We start from the raw sequence: 16,577 nt of genomic DNA, 5'->3' as shown, positions 1-16,577 counted from the left end.
TCTCCCTAATTATCTATGTGTTATATGAGTTTTTAATTGTGGCTCACTGCTTTATAATAGAAAAATTATATATAAACTTAAATAGCAATCAGAATAGATTTTTAGTCTACAGGTTGTGTGAAAGTGTAACACAGCTTAGTAAAACCATTTTCTCCCCTCCTCTTCAGGAGATACAGACAATACATTGAATTTGACATCCTTCTGAAGTAGCAGATAATGAGGACTTACCATTGTCTACCATTATTCATCTGGACCTACATCTTGCACACAGTTGACACCATCCCATTACAAGAAAACGGTAGCAGTTACTTACCCAGCCAGAGGATAGTGAGCTTGACAAAAGATGATGGTAAAATGCTTCGTCGCACCAAGCGTGGCTGGATGTGGAATCAGTTCTTCTTGTTGGAAGAGTACACAGGTACAGACACACAATATGTAGGCAAGGTAAGGACTTTGATATGAGAATTCCAAAACTTGAAAGTGATAGCTGTTTATTTATTTTCCACACAACTAATAATTATTCAGAAAAAAATTTTCTTAAATATGATGTTTGAAAAGCATGCTCTTGCAGATTATTTCAGAAAGGTAGTATGTGGAATGTGATGTATTCACATGCCTATTTTATATCACTATCTGAAAAAAAAAATCAAAATAATATAGCTCATGTGTGGCCTTGGTTCAGTGTTAATCACGACATATGAATTGATTCTATATGTATTCATTTTAAAGAACACTTTCCTTGAAATGTTATTTAAAATTATGATAACTGCTATATAAGAAAAACAAATCACAATTTTAGTATACCATAACATTATTAAAATATAGTTGTATCTATAGATGACTAGTTCATCATAAGAATAGCATGTTCTGTGTGAGAAATAAATTATTTCTAGATGCTTCCATATCTTAATATCAGACTAAACTACTTCCTGACTGTAATCCAGACTAAAAGTTTAAAGGCAAAAGGAAGAAGAAAAGACAAAAGAAGGCGAAAGAAGACACTATCTTTAGGGAAGTATACCTTTATGTTAATAGCAGCAACATGAATGGTTTCTCATCAGCAACCAATAACAAATGGTAATTGAAAATGTATAACTCACTTCCTCATGTCTTACTTTTTTGTTTAAAAAGATCCTTCTCTTTCTTTCATGTATTACCTATTTTGTCAATTCATTCTTATTTATTTTTTTTTCTTTAGTGGCACAACCTATCTGTCATTTCTTATCAATTTTATTAATTCTATACTCAGGACAATTCATTTTTTCACCCTGATTATATTTGATTTATTCCCAGTGCTGAGGCTTTACCCAATTATGAGAATAAGCATGTGAGTAAGCATAAATACTAACATTATACACAGACCACATATTTATTTTTCTTGATTCTTGAACAAAAATCCTAGATGGAATTCTAATAATTGGACTATCGACTCACTGACACCAGGTGAATACATTAGAATAATCCCAAAATAAAAAAAAAAAATAAAAGAGTACCTGAGAGCACAGAGTTATAGCTTTCTATATTAAACCAGAAATGCATTTATTCTGTGAAATTGCTTATATGTTGGTCTACTTCTTCATTTGTGTGTGGACAATATGCTTTTCAAATGCAGCCTCCCTTTCCAGAAGCCCATTTTTCCACTTCTTTTGATATATCTCCTCTGGTCCCATAGGTCATCTCACTTGACCCTTCAGTTCACTGGCTGCTTTTTTCTCTGTTATTTCTCCTCAGGTTAGTCATATGGCATCCTCCAGCATCCCTCATTTAACATCACTCTTCACACCATAGTTATTAACTAACGTGAAGACGTTTCCAGTTCAACAAGCAGACATTTGTGTCTAAGGACTTGAAATTGCCTTATGATTCTTTTTCTAAGGCAGTGTATACAGGACACATTCAGATCACAGGGCCTTACTACAGAAATAGTTTCATCCCTGGAGACTCACAGATACAGAAAAATAGCCACTGATAAAAAGAAATACTCATAATCTCAAGACTGTTAAGGCACTACTACAAGCATTTGATTTTAGTTGAAAACAAAAATGCTTCCTTCTGAACAATGAGTTGATTAATTTGTATGTTGACCACATTGCTACATGAACAACTTAAAATACACAATATGTTTTAAATCTTTAGGTACTACTTTCCTTATTTTTAATACATTGTATAATCTCTTACAAATGATTACTAAAAGTAGGTGACAAATCTGTTTTGTTACTTTTCTTAAAATGTTTTATCATTTGTTTTAGCCAAGTGACATTTTTTAAACCCATGAACAAATTTAAGATGTGTAATTTGTTTGTCTTTTTAACCTCAACAAACAGATAATAAGCCAAAAATAGAAAACGCATTATAATTATGAGAATTTCCATTTAATGAGAATAATTAAGCCAAACATATATGTTCATTTTTTATTTTTTCCATGTAAAATCTACATATATGGAAAAAGTCTTCAACAAAATAAGACACCCAATTCTTTCTCAGTTTGGGTGTAGAACCCAGGTTTTACATCTGCCCTTACTACATATGTAGTTCACTGTAGAAGTGGGATACTAACCACTTCGGAGCCTTTGTTATTAGGAGCTTATTCACCCTAGCCTACCCTGTGTTCATTACTTTTAACTTCATTAGTTACATGCCTATACAGAAGCTAACAGAGCCCTTGACCCAGAACGTAGAGAAACACATGAATTCTAGTAAAGACTGAACCTCTCGAACACCACAAAGACAGTGTCTGTGACCATATTGCTGCTGGTTGTCCTGGTAAACTAAACATTTATCCTTCAGAATCTACTGCACTGGAGGCATTATGCCTTGTGAAGTTACACATGCCAAATTCACCACGCACCAGGACTGGAAAGAGACAGGAAGTTTCTAATGAAAAAAATTATATTTCTTATATTATATTTCTTATAATTTTATAGTTTGGTTTCAGTTTTTGTACATACTAGGTAACACAGAAAATTAAAAACAAAACATTTATTTACAGGTGATATAAAATTATGTAAAGTTGGAATAACAAATAGTTGGAATAGAAACTAAGGTTTCATCATAAATATAAAAGAAGCAATTAAAGAATAAACAAAATAACAACAGCAAATTTAATCTTTACATATATGAACACCCACAAATATGCAACTTACAAGATTTTCCTGATTGTGGCATTTGAAACAGTATAGAATTTATGTCATTTAGTTTTCTAACCCTCATATTTTTGTTATATTAAATCAATTGCTATTAAAATTTCTTTTATTCTAAGATTCTGCTATTTTCTAGGCTTTTGTAAGAATCTGCTGATGTGGGCAGGAGGATTCAATAAAAATGTTCATGTAAACAAATTTAAGAAGGTGGGATTGAAAGCAGAGGAAAAATGCCTAATCTAATGTATCAGAGATTTACTAATAATCTTTTATGTAACGAGAGAATCCTTTATTTCTTACCCAAAACAATTTCAAAGTCACAACTGCCATCTAGTTCATCTTCTATCTGAACAGAGACATTTCATTGAAATTTTTATGCAGAATAATAATATTGAACAAGACAGAAATGAATAAAATTTAGCAAGAAGTTTGGCAAGTGATTTTACTCTTTTGTTGAAGAATCTTTACATGTACTTTTTGTGTGTATGTGTGTGTGCACGCGCATGCAGGTGTGCATGCATGCTTGCGTTAAAATACAGGGCCTAGCATAAGCTAAGTAAGTGCTCTACATCTGACCTACATACCCAGTCTGCATGAGATTATTTGTTACATTAGAACAAGATCCTAAAGACCTTTTGGTTATTATGGATCAACAATCAAGTTATATGTCCAGTATTAAGAATTGGACAGAATTTCACTCTGATTTAAATGTATGCTTGCTAAATCGCATTTATTGTATGAAGAGATGCTAGCTTTCCAGACATAACTGATATAGCGCTAAATCTTGAAAGAAAATGTTAATATTCCTTAAATTTTTATATCAATTTAATTGACTATTACATTTTAATTTGAACATATGTATTTAGAACTAGTTTTGTTCAGGACAGGGAGTGTGGTGGTCAATGGCCTGCCTACAGTAGCCACCATAAGAATATAATAGGATCTCTGTTACAGAGTGAGTTCTGAAGTCCTCATAGATTTACTTCAGAAACTTCCATTATTCCATAACTGAAATAATTATGACTATAATCAGAAAATATAAAAGGGGTGTTTATCATTGATCAAGTGCTGTATATTTGGTTATAATAGATTTTGTTGTCACTGAAAACATTGTGAAACACAGGTAACAAATATGAAATGGGAGAAAGGGTACAGTCTTCTTTGTATTTGATTGGGTATCAAAATTCACATGATTCTTTCATGCTCTCTCATGATGATACATGCAGTAAATACTAATATATCCCTAAAGCATATATAATATATTGGAATGACTGGGAATTTTTTCTTAGGCTTTTAAGATATGGCACTTTGATGTGTATAAGTATTAGGAGGAGAAGAAATCAAAGACTGAAATAAAGCCTCAAATTTACTAAGGGAAATCTGATGATTTTAATGGTATATTATATTACTTTTTGGAATCTAAATAAGATATTTTTATGAAGGTTTTAGAATGTCATTATTTATGGTGCAGTACATGTAGCAGCAACTTTTTATTTGTGAGTGCATCATATTTCAAAATTCTCTTTATACGTTGATTGGTTAAAACTCAAAACACATGACGAAAATACTAAACATTATAGCCCTTTATAACCAGACTCCCAAGATAGTCTATAAAGGCTGGGTCCGGTGGTGCAGCCTGTAATCCTAGCAGCTCCAGACGTTTAGGCAGGAGGATTATGAGTTCAATGTCAGCCTCAGCAAAAGCAAGGTGCTAAGCAACTCAGTGAGACCTTCTTCCTAAATAAATACAAAATAGGCCTGGGGATGTGGGTCAGTGGTCATGTGCCCCTGAGTTCAATTCCCAATTCCTCAGAACCGAAAAAAAAAAAAAAAAAGGGATAGTCTACAAAGATTTGTTTCACACTGAGTTCTATTAAAAAAAATCTGCGTGTAAAAGGCGAAAGATTTATAAGATCTGAAGAGAAACCATAATCAGAGATATGATAAATTATAGTCCAATGGTGTAGGAATTGTAATGCAAAAATAAAAAACACCAGCATAAGTAAAGAATTTACCATTACTTCTGACATATTAATTGAATAAATAATATGCATTCATTTTTTTAAAAATCCGCAATTAAAGTTGAACCAGTCTTCTAATATTTACTACCAATACTCTTATTGACAGTACTGCATTACCATTTTACCAGACCAACCACTGCATTTCAGCACACTAAACTAATATTTTAATTTTAAATTCTCAAAAACATATTACCCACTTTTTCTTTCTTTTTTTTAAAAAATGACATAATAAGTGTCATAATTTATGGCGTATAATGTAATGTTTTGCCATTTATTTATATTGTATTATGGGTAAAAATCATTGTGATTTTCATATTTTCCTCTCAGATATTATTTCTTCACAGTGAAGCACTAAAACACCTCTTGTCTAACTACTTTAAATACAGTTTATTATTCTAAAACAGTTTTTTAATAATACCTATCTCTTGTAATTTTATAGAAAATCAATCTAAATTTACTTAAATAGAATTAAGTGTTCAATGGTCTCACATGTTCCCACCTATGTTCTATGTACCCCTAATCCTTGGTTCTATTTAGCATGAAATATTTCTTCTTCCATGCACCTATCTATTTCTTCATCATGTCCACAGATCACATTTATTGTATGAAAAGATGCTAGCTTTCCAGACATAACTGATATAGCACCAAATCTTGAATAATTGATCCCTTTTCCAGAATCTCTTCCTTGGGGTATCACTAAAGAAAACTCATCCTCATTCTTCCTAGCTAGTATTTTCCCACAGAATGGTAAGATTATAAAAATCATAGTCATGGAATATTTCGGTCACTGTGTTCTATCTTTCATTATTTTCTTCTAGAATTTGTGTACTTGAATCTGCTTTAGACCCAAATGGATTTTTTTTCCTTTCCTCAAATGTTTAACATCATTTGTTTTCTCAAAAATAATATTTAGATGGTATTTTAAAACTTTTTTGGGGTGGTGGGTATTTATTAATCAGTATCCTGAGAGATTATACTATGGTAAACAAAACAAAAAAATTAGATAACATTAACCAGAAATACATTCACTTTCCCCATTATATGCAACAGCAAATTCAGACATTCTCAGCAAATGATGTTAGTTTTTGCTGTTCTTGTAATTTTCCCTCCTTATTCTCATTACTTTCTAGGTCCCTAAATGCATTCACACCCTGTCATTTTCCCATATTGTCTCAAATATCACATACTTTAAAATGATTTCTACTAAAAATAATCACTATTCCTAATAGAAATTATTTTAAAGTAGTAAGTAGAATTTAAAAATAAGACAAAGCCAATTTGGTCTGAATTAGGATTTGCAGTACTCCTACATACACCTGATTCTAAAAATTAAGTGAACTTTTTTTTTGTTTTATTTATTGTTAAAATATAAATAACTGTGAAACTATTTTTAAAATATTAAGTGGCAAAATATTATTAGTATGACTACCAAATTATATGTGTAAATTTTCATCACAGCGTCACTGGTTTCATTAGTATTGAACTATTTATAATATTACAATATTCTCTTCTCCTTCAAATTTGAAAGGGTCAGATCCACTATTACTCATTAGGAAGGAAGAAGGAAGGAAGTTAAAAGGAAGAAAGTTAAAAGTTAAAAGGAAGAAAGGGAATTGAAATAGCAGAAGTAGTACTGCCTCTAGAAGTGTTTAGAGGGAATAATGGGGAAAACATTTACACACAAGAACATCAGATATTATTATTGTCATTATTATTTTATAACCATAAAATATATCACTATAAAACAATATATATTACCTATGAAAAATCATGTGCAGTAAATTTTTAAAAAGGATGAAAATACTAAGATAACTACAATCATACCACAGAAGATTAAAATATTTAAATATTAATTCTATTCTGAATATATTCTTTAATATTGTGAGTTTTCTGTTTCTTATACTTTTTTCCTGCCTTTCTCAGATAATGCTACATTTTTGCATATTGTTAAAGTGTTGAAATAAGCTATGATATATGTTAAATTTTTTTTTTGTTTCTTTCTAATTTTATACACATATACACATACATGTGCGCACAAACATATCTGTGAAGGTTTTGTACTAAAAATATTTGTATATTATAAATTACTGTATATAAATTTAAATTAATGAAATGGAAATTCTTAAAGTTAAAATAAGAATTTTAAGACTTTGAATATATTAGCTAATTGTACCTCAGAAAATTTATAACTCTTCTATACCACTAGCATTTAATCAATACACTAACATAGCACATTAATGTTTTGCATATTAATTATAAACTTCCGACTTCATTTTAATGTTCATTGTATTCCTGTGTAGTATTATTAATTTTTTTAAATTTTTTTTATTGGTTGTTCAAAACATTAAAAGCTCTTGACATATCATATTTCATACATTAGACTGAAGTGGGTTATGCACTCCCATTTTTATCCCAAATACAGATTGCAGAATCACATCGGTTACACATCCACATTTTTACATAATGCCCTATTAGCAACTGTTGTATTCTGCTACCTTTCCTATCCTCTACTATCCCCCCTTCCCTTCCCTCCCATCTTCTCTCTCTATCCCATCTACTGTAGTTCATTTCTCTCCTTGTTTATTTTCCCATTCCCCTCACAACCTCTTACATGTAATTTTGTATAACAATGAGGGTCTCCCTCCATTTCCATGCAATTTCCCTTTTCTCTCCCTTTCCTTCCCACCTCATGTCTCTGTTTAATGTTAATCTTTTCTTCCTGCTCTTCCTCCCTGCTCTGTTCTTAGTTGCTCTCATTATATCAAAGAAGACATTTGGTATTTGTGTTTTAGGGATTGGCTAGCTTCACTAAGCATAATCTGCTCTAATGCCATCCATTTCCCTGCAAATTCCATGATTTTGTCATTTTTTAGTGCTGCGTAATACTCCATGGTGTATAAATGCCACTTTTTTTTATCCATTCATCTATTGAAGGGCATCTGGGTTGGTTCCACAGTCTAGCAATTGTGAATTGTGCTGCTATGAACATCGATGTGGCAGTATCCCTGTAGTATGCTCTTTTAAGGTCTTCAGGGAATAGTCTGAGAAGGGCAATGGCTGGGTCAAATGGTGGTTCCATTCCCAGCTTTCCCAGGTATCTCCATACTGCTTTCCAAATTGGCTGCACCAGTTTGCAGTCCCACCAGCAATGTACAAGAGTACCCTTTTCCCCACATCCTCGCCAGCACTTGTTGTTGTTTGACTTCAGAATGGCTGCCAATCTTACTGGAGTGAGATGGTATCTTAGGGTGGTTTTGATTTGCATTTCTCTGACTGCTAGAGATGGTGAGCATTTTTTCATGTACTTGTTGATTGATTGTATGTCCTCCTCTGAGAAGTGTCTGTTCAGGTTTTAGAGTGTGTGTGTGCATGCATGTGTGTGTGTGTGTATGTGTGTGTGTGTGTGTGTGTGTGTGTGTGTTCATTACTTGAAATTCAAACCAGGAGATTCTGCCTATGAGCAAGATCCCCAGTTCCTGTTTTTAAACAATTATCATTTTGAGAAGGGTCTGCTAAGTTGCCAAGGCTGTCTATAATCTTGTAATCCTACTGCCTCAGCCTTCCAAGTGGTGGGGATTACAGGTGTACACCACTGCTCCTGACTAAGATTAAATCACTAATAAATTCTATGGTGCCTAATTTGACACTAGAATTATTCTCAATTAATAATGTATGCAAGCTTGCTCCTTTTGTTTAGGAATCATTATGTTTCCTGTTTCCAAAGAACAAAGACTTTTGTTCCAGATAAAAATGTTTCAACTATACTCACACAAACCTTTTGAAGTTTGTCCTGAGCAAATCTTAAACAATTAAGGACCACAGAACTGAAGTGCTGGTATTTATGGAAATGGTGTAAAGAAGGTACTCTAAAACTGTCAAAGTTTTACACTAAGTATATGAGGTATTTGAAGTCACTCTCAATATGCAATTGAAGGTTGGGAATTTGGCTGAAGTGGTAGCACACTCGCCTGGCATGGGTGAGGCACTGGGTTCGATCCTCAGCACCATATAAAATAAAATAAAGATATTGTGTCCACCTAAAAAAAACTAAAAAATAAATATTTAAAAAAATATGCAATTAATATATACTTAGCTTAATTCATACAGTAAATACTCTTATTTCAAATTCAGAGTTTTCTAGGAATGTGATTATAATAAATTATCATATTCAGAAATAAACATTAAAAACAAAGGGACAAAGATGAGTTCAAGATTAGTAGGCAAATAGTGACTCTGCAAATGTATGATAAAAAGATATACATTGTAGCTGGGTGTTGTGGTACACACCTATGATCACAGATTTGAGGCTCAGGAGGCTAAGGCAGGAAGATCTCATGTTCAATGCCAGCCTCAGTAAAGGTGAGGAGCTAAGCAACTCAGTGAGATTTTGTCTCTAAATAAAATAAGAAATAGAGCTGGGAATGTGGCTCAGTGATTGAGTGCCACTGAATTCAGTCCCTGGTACCCCCACCCAAAAAAGATATACAGTATTTGTGTTTAAGCAATTTTTGAAAAAATGATACTCTTAATTTTTCTAAAAACAAATGTTTTATAATGAAAAATTATAATCATCTTACAGTAGGGTTTATTCTATTGGTCATAGTTTATAATTAATATTCTTAGTCTTAGGAAAATATGATGCTAATATTCAATTATCTGTCCTTGTAATTTTTTATCTCCTTGTTCAATTCTTACTGGGAGTAGAAATTTAAAACCTACATTGTTAAATTTCTTTCTACTTTTGTCTATTTTTAAAATTATTTTTATGCAACTATTAGGTGTATATCCAATTATCTTTCTTGAGTTTGTGATTAAATGGTCTTTCATCATTATGAAATTCTGCCCTTTACCTGTAATAACACTACTAAATTTATTTCATTTCACCTGAGGCATGTGTTTGTATCCTTTATCTTTTGTCATCCTTTAGCTCTCAACATTTTTCTATATAATTGTCTTTGAAAAAAAGCTACCATGATTTATTGAAATGCAAAAGTTTATGGTTGGTTTATACATTTTTGTGAAGTTTGGCAATCTTTGATATATAACTGGCAGTTTATTCATATATGCACAAATTTTCTTAGCTTTTGTATATCTGAAAATATTCTATTTAACTTTCATTTTTTGAAAGATATTTTAATGACTATAGAAACATGTTAACCTGACCATTTTAGTTTCCTTATAGCATTTTATATTGTTGCTGCCTTTTGTTGTGGATTCTATTATTTTTAAATAATAAGTCCATCATTATATTTTTCTTGGGGTGGGGGGGCTGGTACCAGGAATTAAACCCACCGGTGCTTACCCACTGAACTAAAACCACAGCCCGTTTTTATATATTATTTAGAGACAGGGTTTCACTGAGTTTGTTAGGGACTCACTTAGTAGCTGAAGCTGTCTTTGAACTCTGGATCTTGCCTTAGCCTCCACAGTTGTGCTACAGTGTCTTAAGACTCAATCATTATTCTTATGTTTGTTGCCCTATATATAATGTACATGCTTCTTTAGGTGCTTTTATGTTTCTGCTCATAATTGTGGTTTTCAGCTGTTTTTTTCTTATACCCAGATACAGTGCATGTTTATTCTTCTAGGAATTTGCTGGCCTTCTTAGTTCTGTAAATTGTTTTTCATCAAATTTTAAAATTACATAAACATTTAAAAATTATTATTTTTGCGACTGTTTTTTCTTCATTTTGGAAATTTCAAATACAAGTGATTTGAGACAAGAGATATTATTCCATAGTTCAAGACTGGGTAGATTTATCAAAATATCAGTTTGTCTCTGGGCTCAAATTGGGATAATTTAATTACATTGTCTTCAGATTTATGTTTTTATATGTTTTATATCCAATCTACTGTTTTGTATTTTTATTTCAGATTTTTTAAATATTTTGCTTCTAGTTTTTGTATTTCATCTCTTTGACTTTTCACATATTTTATGACATTCCTCATATATTTATCGTTTCTTTTATTATGCCTTATTATATTTTTATATATTTATGTGAATTATTATAAAGATTTTTTTCTGTTTAAATCCAGCATCAGGGTCTTCTTTGTTTCTATTTATGTTGAATATTATTTCTTTACATACTGACCTTTATAAATTATATATTGTGGGGATTCTATATTCTGTTATCTTCCTATGAAGAATGTAGAGTTTTGATTCAGTAGGCAGTATAATTACTGTAGGCTTCTTTGATGTTATGTAAGTTTTGTATTAAAGATTTAAAGACAGCTTATTATTTTGTTTATGTGTTTAGTCTTGTGATATATATAACCTTTATGTCAAGTTTATCATTCTTACTCACAAATTATCACACTCTAGTGTTTCACTGCAAATTCCAAAATGTTTACCATCCTCATCTAAGTAGAACTTTAGTCTTCTCTCCTAGGACCTGGAGTGGCTAAAATCTCTGCTCAGGTATCAGTCTTCAGGCTATTCCATATCTCTGATTCTTTTTTCTTACCCCACAACATTCCCTGTTCTCTGCATGTTTAGTTTAGGCATTAGCTGCATGTTACACTGTACGTATAATACCACCGCTTCTGTGACTTCTTCCATTCCTGGATTTTCTCTTTTCAATTTTTGCCTCTATGAGGGTCCTGAATCCTGACTGTGATTCCTCACCTAAGACATATGTCTTTTGCATAACACAAGAAATAGTGTTAATGTAGAACTTACTTCTTTCCCTTATTTGCTTATATTCTTCCCTGTTTTGTTTGTCTGTTATTGTTTTCCTTCTGGTAATTTGAAGCATGCATTTGAGGCTAGTCAGGAAGTGTCTTTGATCTCCGTTCTCACTGTATGCATACATGCCTCAAGCCTCCTTTAAATGCAACTTTCTTTAATTGGCTTATCCCTCCAATATTTTTGCTTGGAGTGGAGGTAAGAGGGGGTCAGGTGTGGATCACACAGTCAGACCAGCAATGGCACTGGGGTTTTCTTTTTTATTTTGCTATATCCAGCCTCCTGGGTCCCTGATCTTCTTTGAATGTCCAGAATTAAATCCCAGTAAAGTACCCCTTTCTCACTTTCTTGGTTTCTACACCATTTCTCCTGATAAATCATGTGTGTGTGTGTGTGTGTGTGTGTGTGTGTGAGAGAGAGAGAGAGAGAGAGAGAGAGAGAGAGAGAGAGGTCTGTGAAGAATTGTTATTACCAATATCAAGAGTGAGTATTACCAAAACCATGCTACATGGCTGGAATCAAAACAAATATGCAGTTTTTCCTTATTAATCTTTACCTTTTGGCAGTTCAAACATTGAAGCATATCTACATGCCACAGTCACTAGTTTTAGTGAGTAAAAGGCCTATTTTTTTTGGGGGGGGAATATATATATATATATATATATATATATATATATATATATATATATATATATATTTGTCTCACCAGTATATCTCGTTGGTATTTGAGTAATGACCAATATTCAAAAGTAATTATGTGGATATCTTTTGTGGAAATACAAGTTTTAAATGTTCCTACTTACTAAATTAACTCCACTTTTTTTCTTTATATTTTTCATATGTATTAATAAGAAATGCAAAATTAGACACCTTTAAAGTAGTGAAATATTACTTACTGAAAATGATTTTAATTTACAAATTTCTGAAAGAAACTTCACTTCCATTTTTATGCTCAACCCAGTAAACATAACAAATAATCGTGAAAAGTTGGATTCCTAAGTATGTGAAGGGGTTTTTGTGTGTGTAAGAAAATAATCAAAATGGCTTAATCTAATGATAGAACTTTAAAATTGATTATATATATATTATGAATTATTTTTTATCATGTATGACAAATATAATCTAAATCATATTTCATTTAGTCTAAGGTTTGTCATAAAATATTTTAATCTTAAAAAATAAATTTAAAAAATGATTCAAAATTAACAAAAACTTTTTCTCATAACTGAATAAACCCATTATACCTCAAAATTAATTTAAGCAAAATAATATTGAAGTTTTTTTTTTACACTATAGAGTCAGGAAAACACTTAAAAACAATAAAATGAAAGGCCACTAAAATAAAAAGCAATTTTTAATATTTCTCATAAATACACTATATCACAAATCGATTTATTAAATAATAAATAATTGTCTGATTATGCACCATAGGCAAAAATCACATAGCAAGGTCTATTATCAATCTAAAGACACTGTGTTAAGAGTGCCCTAAATTAAAGACAACAGATTATGAGGGTGCACAACCTTTTAGAATTAACTTTATAGAGGTTATTCACTGACAATTCATTAGGAGGTTTAGGGAGATTGAAAGAAATCCAGACAAGGCACACACTCAATTAATTCTAACAGAACTTTTAGAAAGGACAGGAAAATGGTGTCACATATTCCCTGTAAATTTTTTTTTCTCACTAGATTTATTTCTATGTCCTGATTGATTGGTCAGCCATTATCACTACATCCTTTGCTGTTTTCTTGAAGTTTAAGTCAAATGCAGTGATAGAAAATGTGAAGACTTGTGATTAGAGAATAAAAAGACAACTAGAAGATTTTGAGTAGTTTTAAACCATAGATTGACTATGATAAAATCATGTCCTTTGTAAAGAACATAAATGCTTTCTCTTCTGGCATACAAGGAGATGTTAAATGTATTTGAGTAGTGGAGTGTTAGGGAAGTGAACAATAATATTTTTAAAAGTATGAAATACATACACTGACAACTCATTGATAACTATGACTATGAGGTGATAAATTGATTCTGCTCTTCTTTCTTGCCATAAAATTTGAATCAATTAATCATAAGGCCGATACAAAGTGTATACTGCCTTTTGTACCTAAGATTGTGGTAATTTTCAAGGTGATTTTCTAGAAAATAGTTTTTAATTATTATGCAATATTGCATCAAATAGAAAATACAGTCATGAATAATTTTATTAAATAATGAACAATCACTGTGAATATACATAAATCTGGATCAATGGTTATCAGTTTTAATAAACATGTGTGTTTGGGTGTGTTGTCAATTTTGACTCTTTAAAGGTAAACTTATATAAACTAACATATAAAAAAGTTAATTATATAGATAAACAACATTTTATATTTTTATAGCTATGTACTATTTTTTATGCATAAAATATAACTGGATCAATTTCACTCTCCAATCTTTACCCCACCTTTCCCTTCACCTATCATACTAGTCTGTCTTCTAATTTCAGAGAGTTCACCTTTTTTGTTGTTATTTATTTTTCCTTCTATCTTCTACATAGAGGAGAAAATGTACCATAATTTTTTTCTTTGAGTCTGTCTCATTTTGCTTGATACTATGATCTCTGGTTTCATCCATGTTCCTGAAAAAAACATAATTTGGTTCTTCTTTATGACTGAATAAAACTTCGTTGTACATATGTTCCACGTTTCTTCATCCAGTCATCTATTTATGAACAAACAGGCTAATTTCATAATTTGGTTCTTAGAATCTGTGCTACTATAAACATGGGTAGGATAGTATATCTAAAATAAGGTAAATTTAACTCTTGGAGAAATACTATGAGTAGAATAGTGAAGTATATGGTAGTTCTATTTTTAGGCTTCTGGGGAATCTTCGTACTGATTTCCATAGTGGCTATACCAATTTACATTCCCACCAACGGTGGTTAAGGATTTTTTTTCCCCCACATTCTCACCAGCATTTATTAATTTTTTCTTGATGTCACCCATTCTAATTGGGTTGAAATGGAACCTCAGTGTAATTTTAATTTACATTTGCCTGATGGTTAAAATTATTGAACTTTATTTCATATAATTTTCTATCATTTATACGTCTTCTTTTCAAAAGTGTGCATTCAGTTAATTTTCTGATGGAAGATTTAGTTTTATGTTGAACTTGTTATTGGATCAGGCTTCTTTTGAAGTAGTAGCTAGCAAATGTTTTCTCCCAATGCATCAGTTGTCTCTCAACTCTGTTGTTTCATTGGCTGTGCAGAAGCTTTTCAATTTGATACCATCCCATTTATTGATTCCCTTATTTCCTGAGACATATGTGTCTTATTCAGGAAGTCTTTGCCTGTGCCTGTGTGTTGAAGCAATTGTCCTATTTTTCTTTTAACAGTTGCTAAGTCTCAGGATTTAGTGTTAAGTCTTGTCCCTTTTGATTTTACTTTCAAAGGGAGAGATAAGGATTTAGTTTCCTTTTCCAACATATATTTATCCAGTCTTCTCAGCACTGCTTGTTAAAAAGGCTGTCTTTTCTCCAATTTATGCTTTTGGTACTTTTGTCAAGAATCACATGACTGTAGATGTATGAATTTGTCTCTGTAGTTTCTATGAAGTCTGGTTCATCTAGATATTTCGTTTATGCCAGCTCCATGCTACTTTATTTATTATGGCTCTATGATATAATTTAAAATCAGGTTTTGTGATGCCTAAGCTTTGCTGCTTCTGCTCAGGATGGCTTTGGCTTTTGTGGGTCTTTTGTTCATTGAATTTTAGAATTTCTTTTTTTTTTTTCTTCATTTGGTGAAGAACAAAGGAGGGGAAAAAAGACGATTCTAATCTACTTTATTTATTGAAATATTATGTTTTTTTTCCTTCACAATCTGATTATATAAACTCCACCTCCAACCTCCAACCAGGGTTCTCTTTTTCAAAATAACTGGTTTTCAAGATTCTTTATACTTTCATAAAACTTTTAGAATTAACTTGTCAATTTCTACTATTTTTAGAAACTGTTTAACACTAAAGAAAGTAAAATGGCCTACCTATCTGAGAAAATGCAATTCTGGATATGCATGAGGAAAAACTATATGACATTATAGGAACAATTGACATATTTTAGACTATTTAATTGAATGTTAAATGTAATTATATTATTAAATATCTAAGTTAATAGCACTATTATTAGATGATTTTCTTAGAGAACTAATGCTGAAATGTTCATTTTAGGGGTATCAACATGACTAGGTCTTTAAGAGGAAAATAATTCTAATTCACATAATATATGTAATAATAAATATGACAAAATATGCAGGTAGAAGTTTATAAATCAATTTTAAAAGATGAAGGGGAAACAATAAAATGAGCAAAGTATAATATATACTTCACAAAGATAATGTCAGTAAGCATTTGTTAAGCAGTTCAATTTATTTAAATAATAGAGATTTAACCCACTCAAACACTAGAATGACTTAGAATAAGAAGAAAGAAAATCCCCAGGGGAGGTCATGATATGAACAAATTCAAATTCTCATAGATTCAGGTGGAACTGCACATGCTGCAAACATTAAAGGAGAATCATAAAAGGAGAAATGAGATATGTCTAGAAATTAGAAGAATAAAATATTACCTAACCATTAAATGTCAACTCAATTGATATCCCTGAATATTTTGGGGAAATGTATTTTGAAATAATTACAAACTTTCAGCTGCAGTGTCACTCAGATTATGCAAAGAACTTCT

The 16,577-nt window shown here is 31.4% G+C and overlaps 1 protein-coding gene across 2 annotated transcripts in view; it reads left to right on the top strand.

Moving 5' to 3' along the window:
- Window positions 1-216: 216 nt before the first annotated feature.
- Cdh9 (cadherin 9) overlaps window positions 217-16,577 on the top strand; it is a 94,021-nt gene continuing 77,660 nt past the window's right edge. The window contains exon 1 of one of the 2 annotated variants that reach the window (XM_076856179.1): window positions 217-444. In XM_076856179.1, coding sequence (XP_076712294.1) covers window positions 217-444 — 228 coding nt within the window. The remainder of the gene's footprint in view (window positions 445-16,577) is intronic. The other variant, XM_076856180.1, reaches the window with a different exon arrangement.

This window comes from Callospermophilus lateralis, chromosome 5 (genome assembly GCF_048772815.1).
Source record: "Callospermophilus lateralis isolate mCalLat2 chromosome 5, mCalLat2.hap1, whole genome shotgun sequence".
NCBI lineage: Eukaryota > Metazoa > Chordata > Mammalia > Rodentia > Sciuridae > Callospermophilus > Callospermophilus lateralis.
Note: the sequence above shows the minus strand (reverse complement) of the source record. Positions and strands in the feature narration are given on the sequence as shown.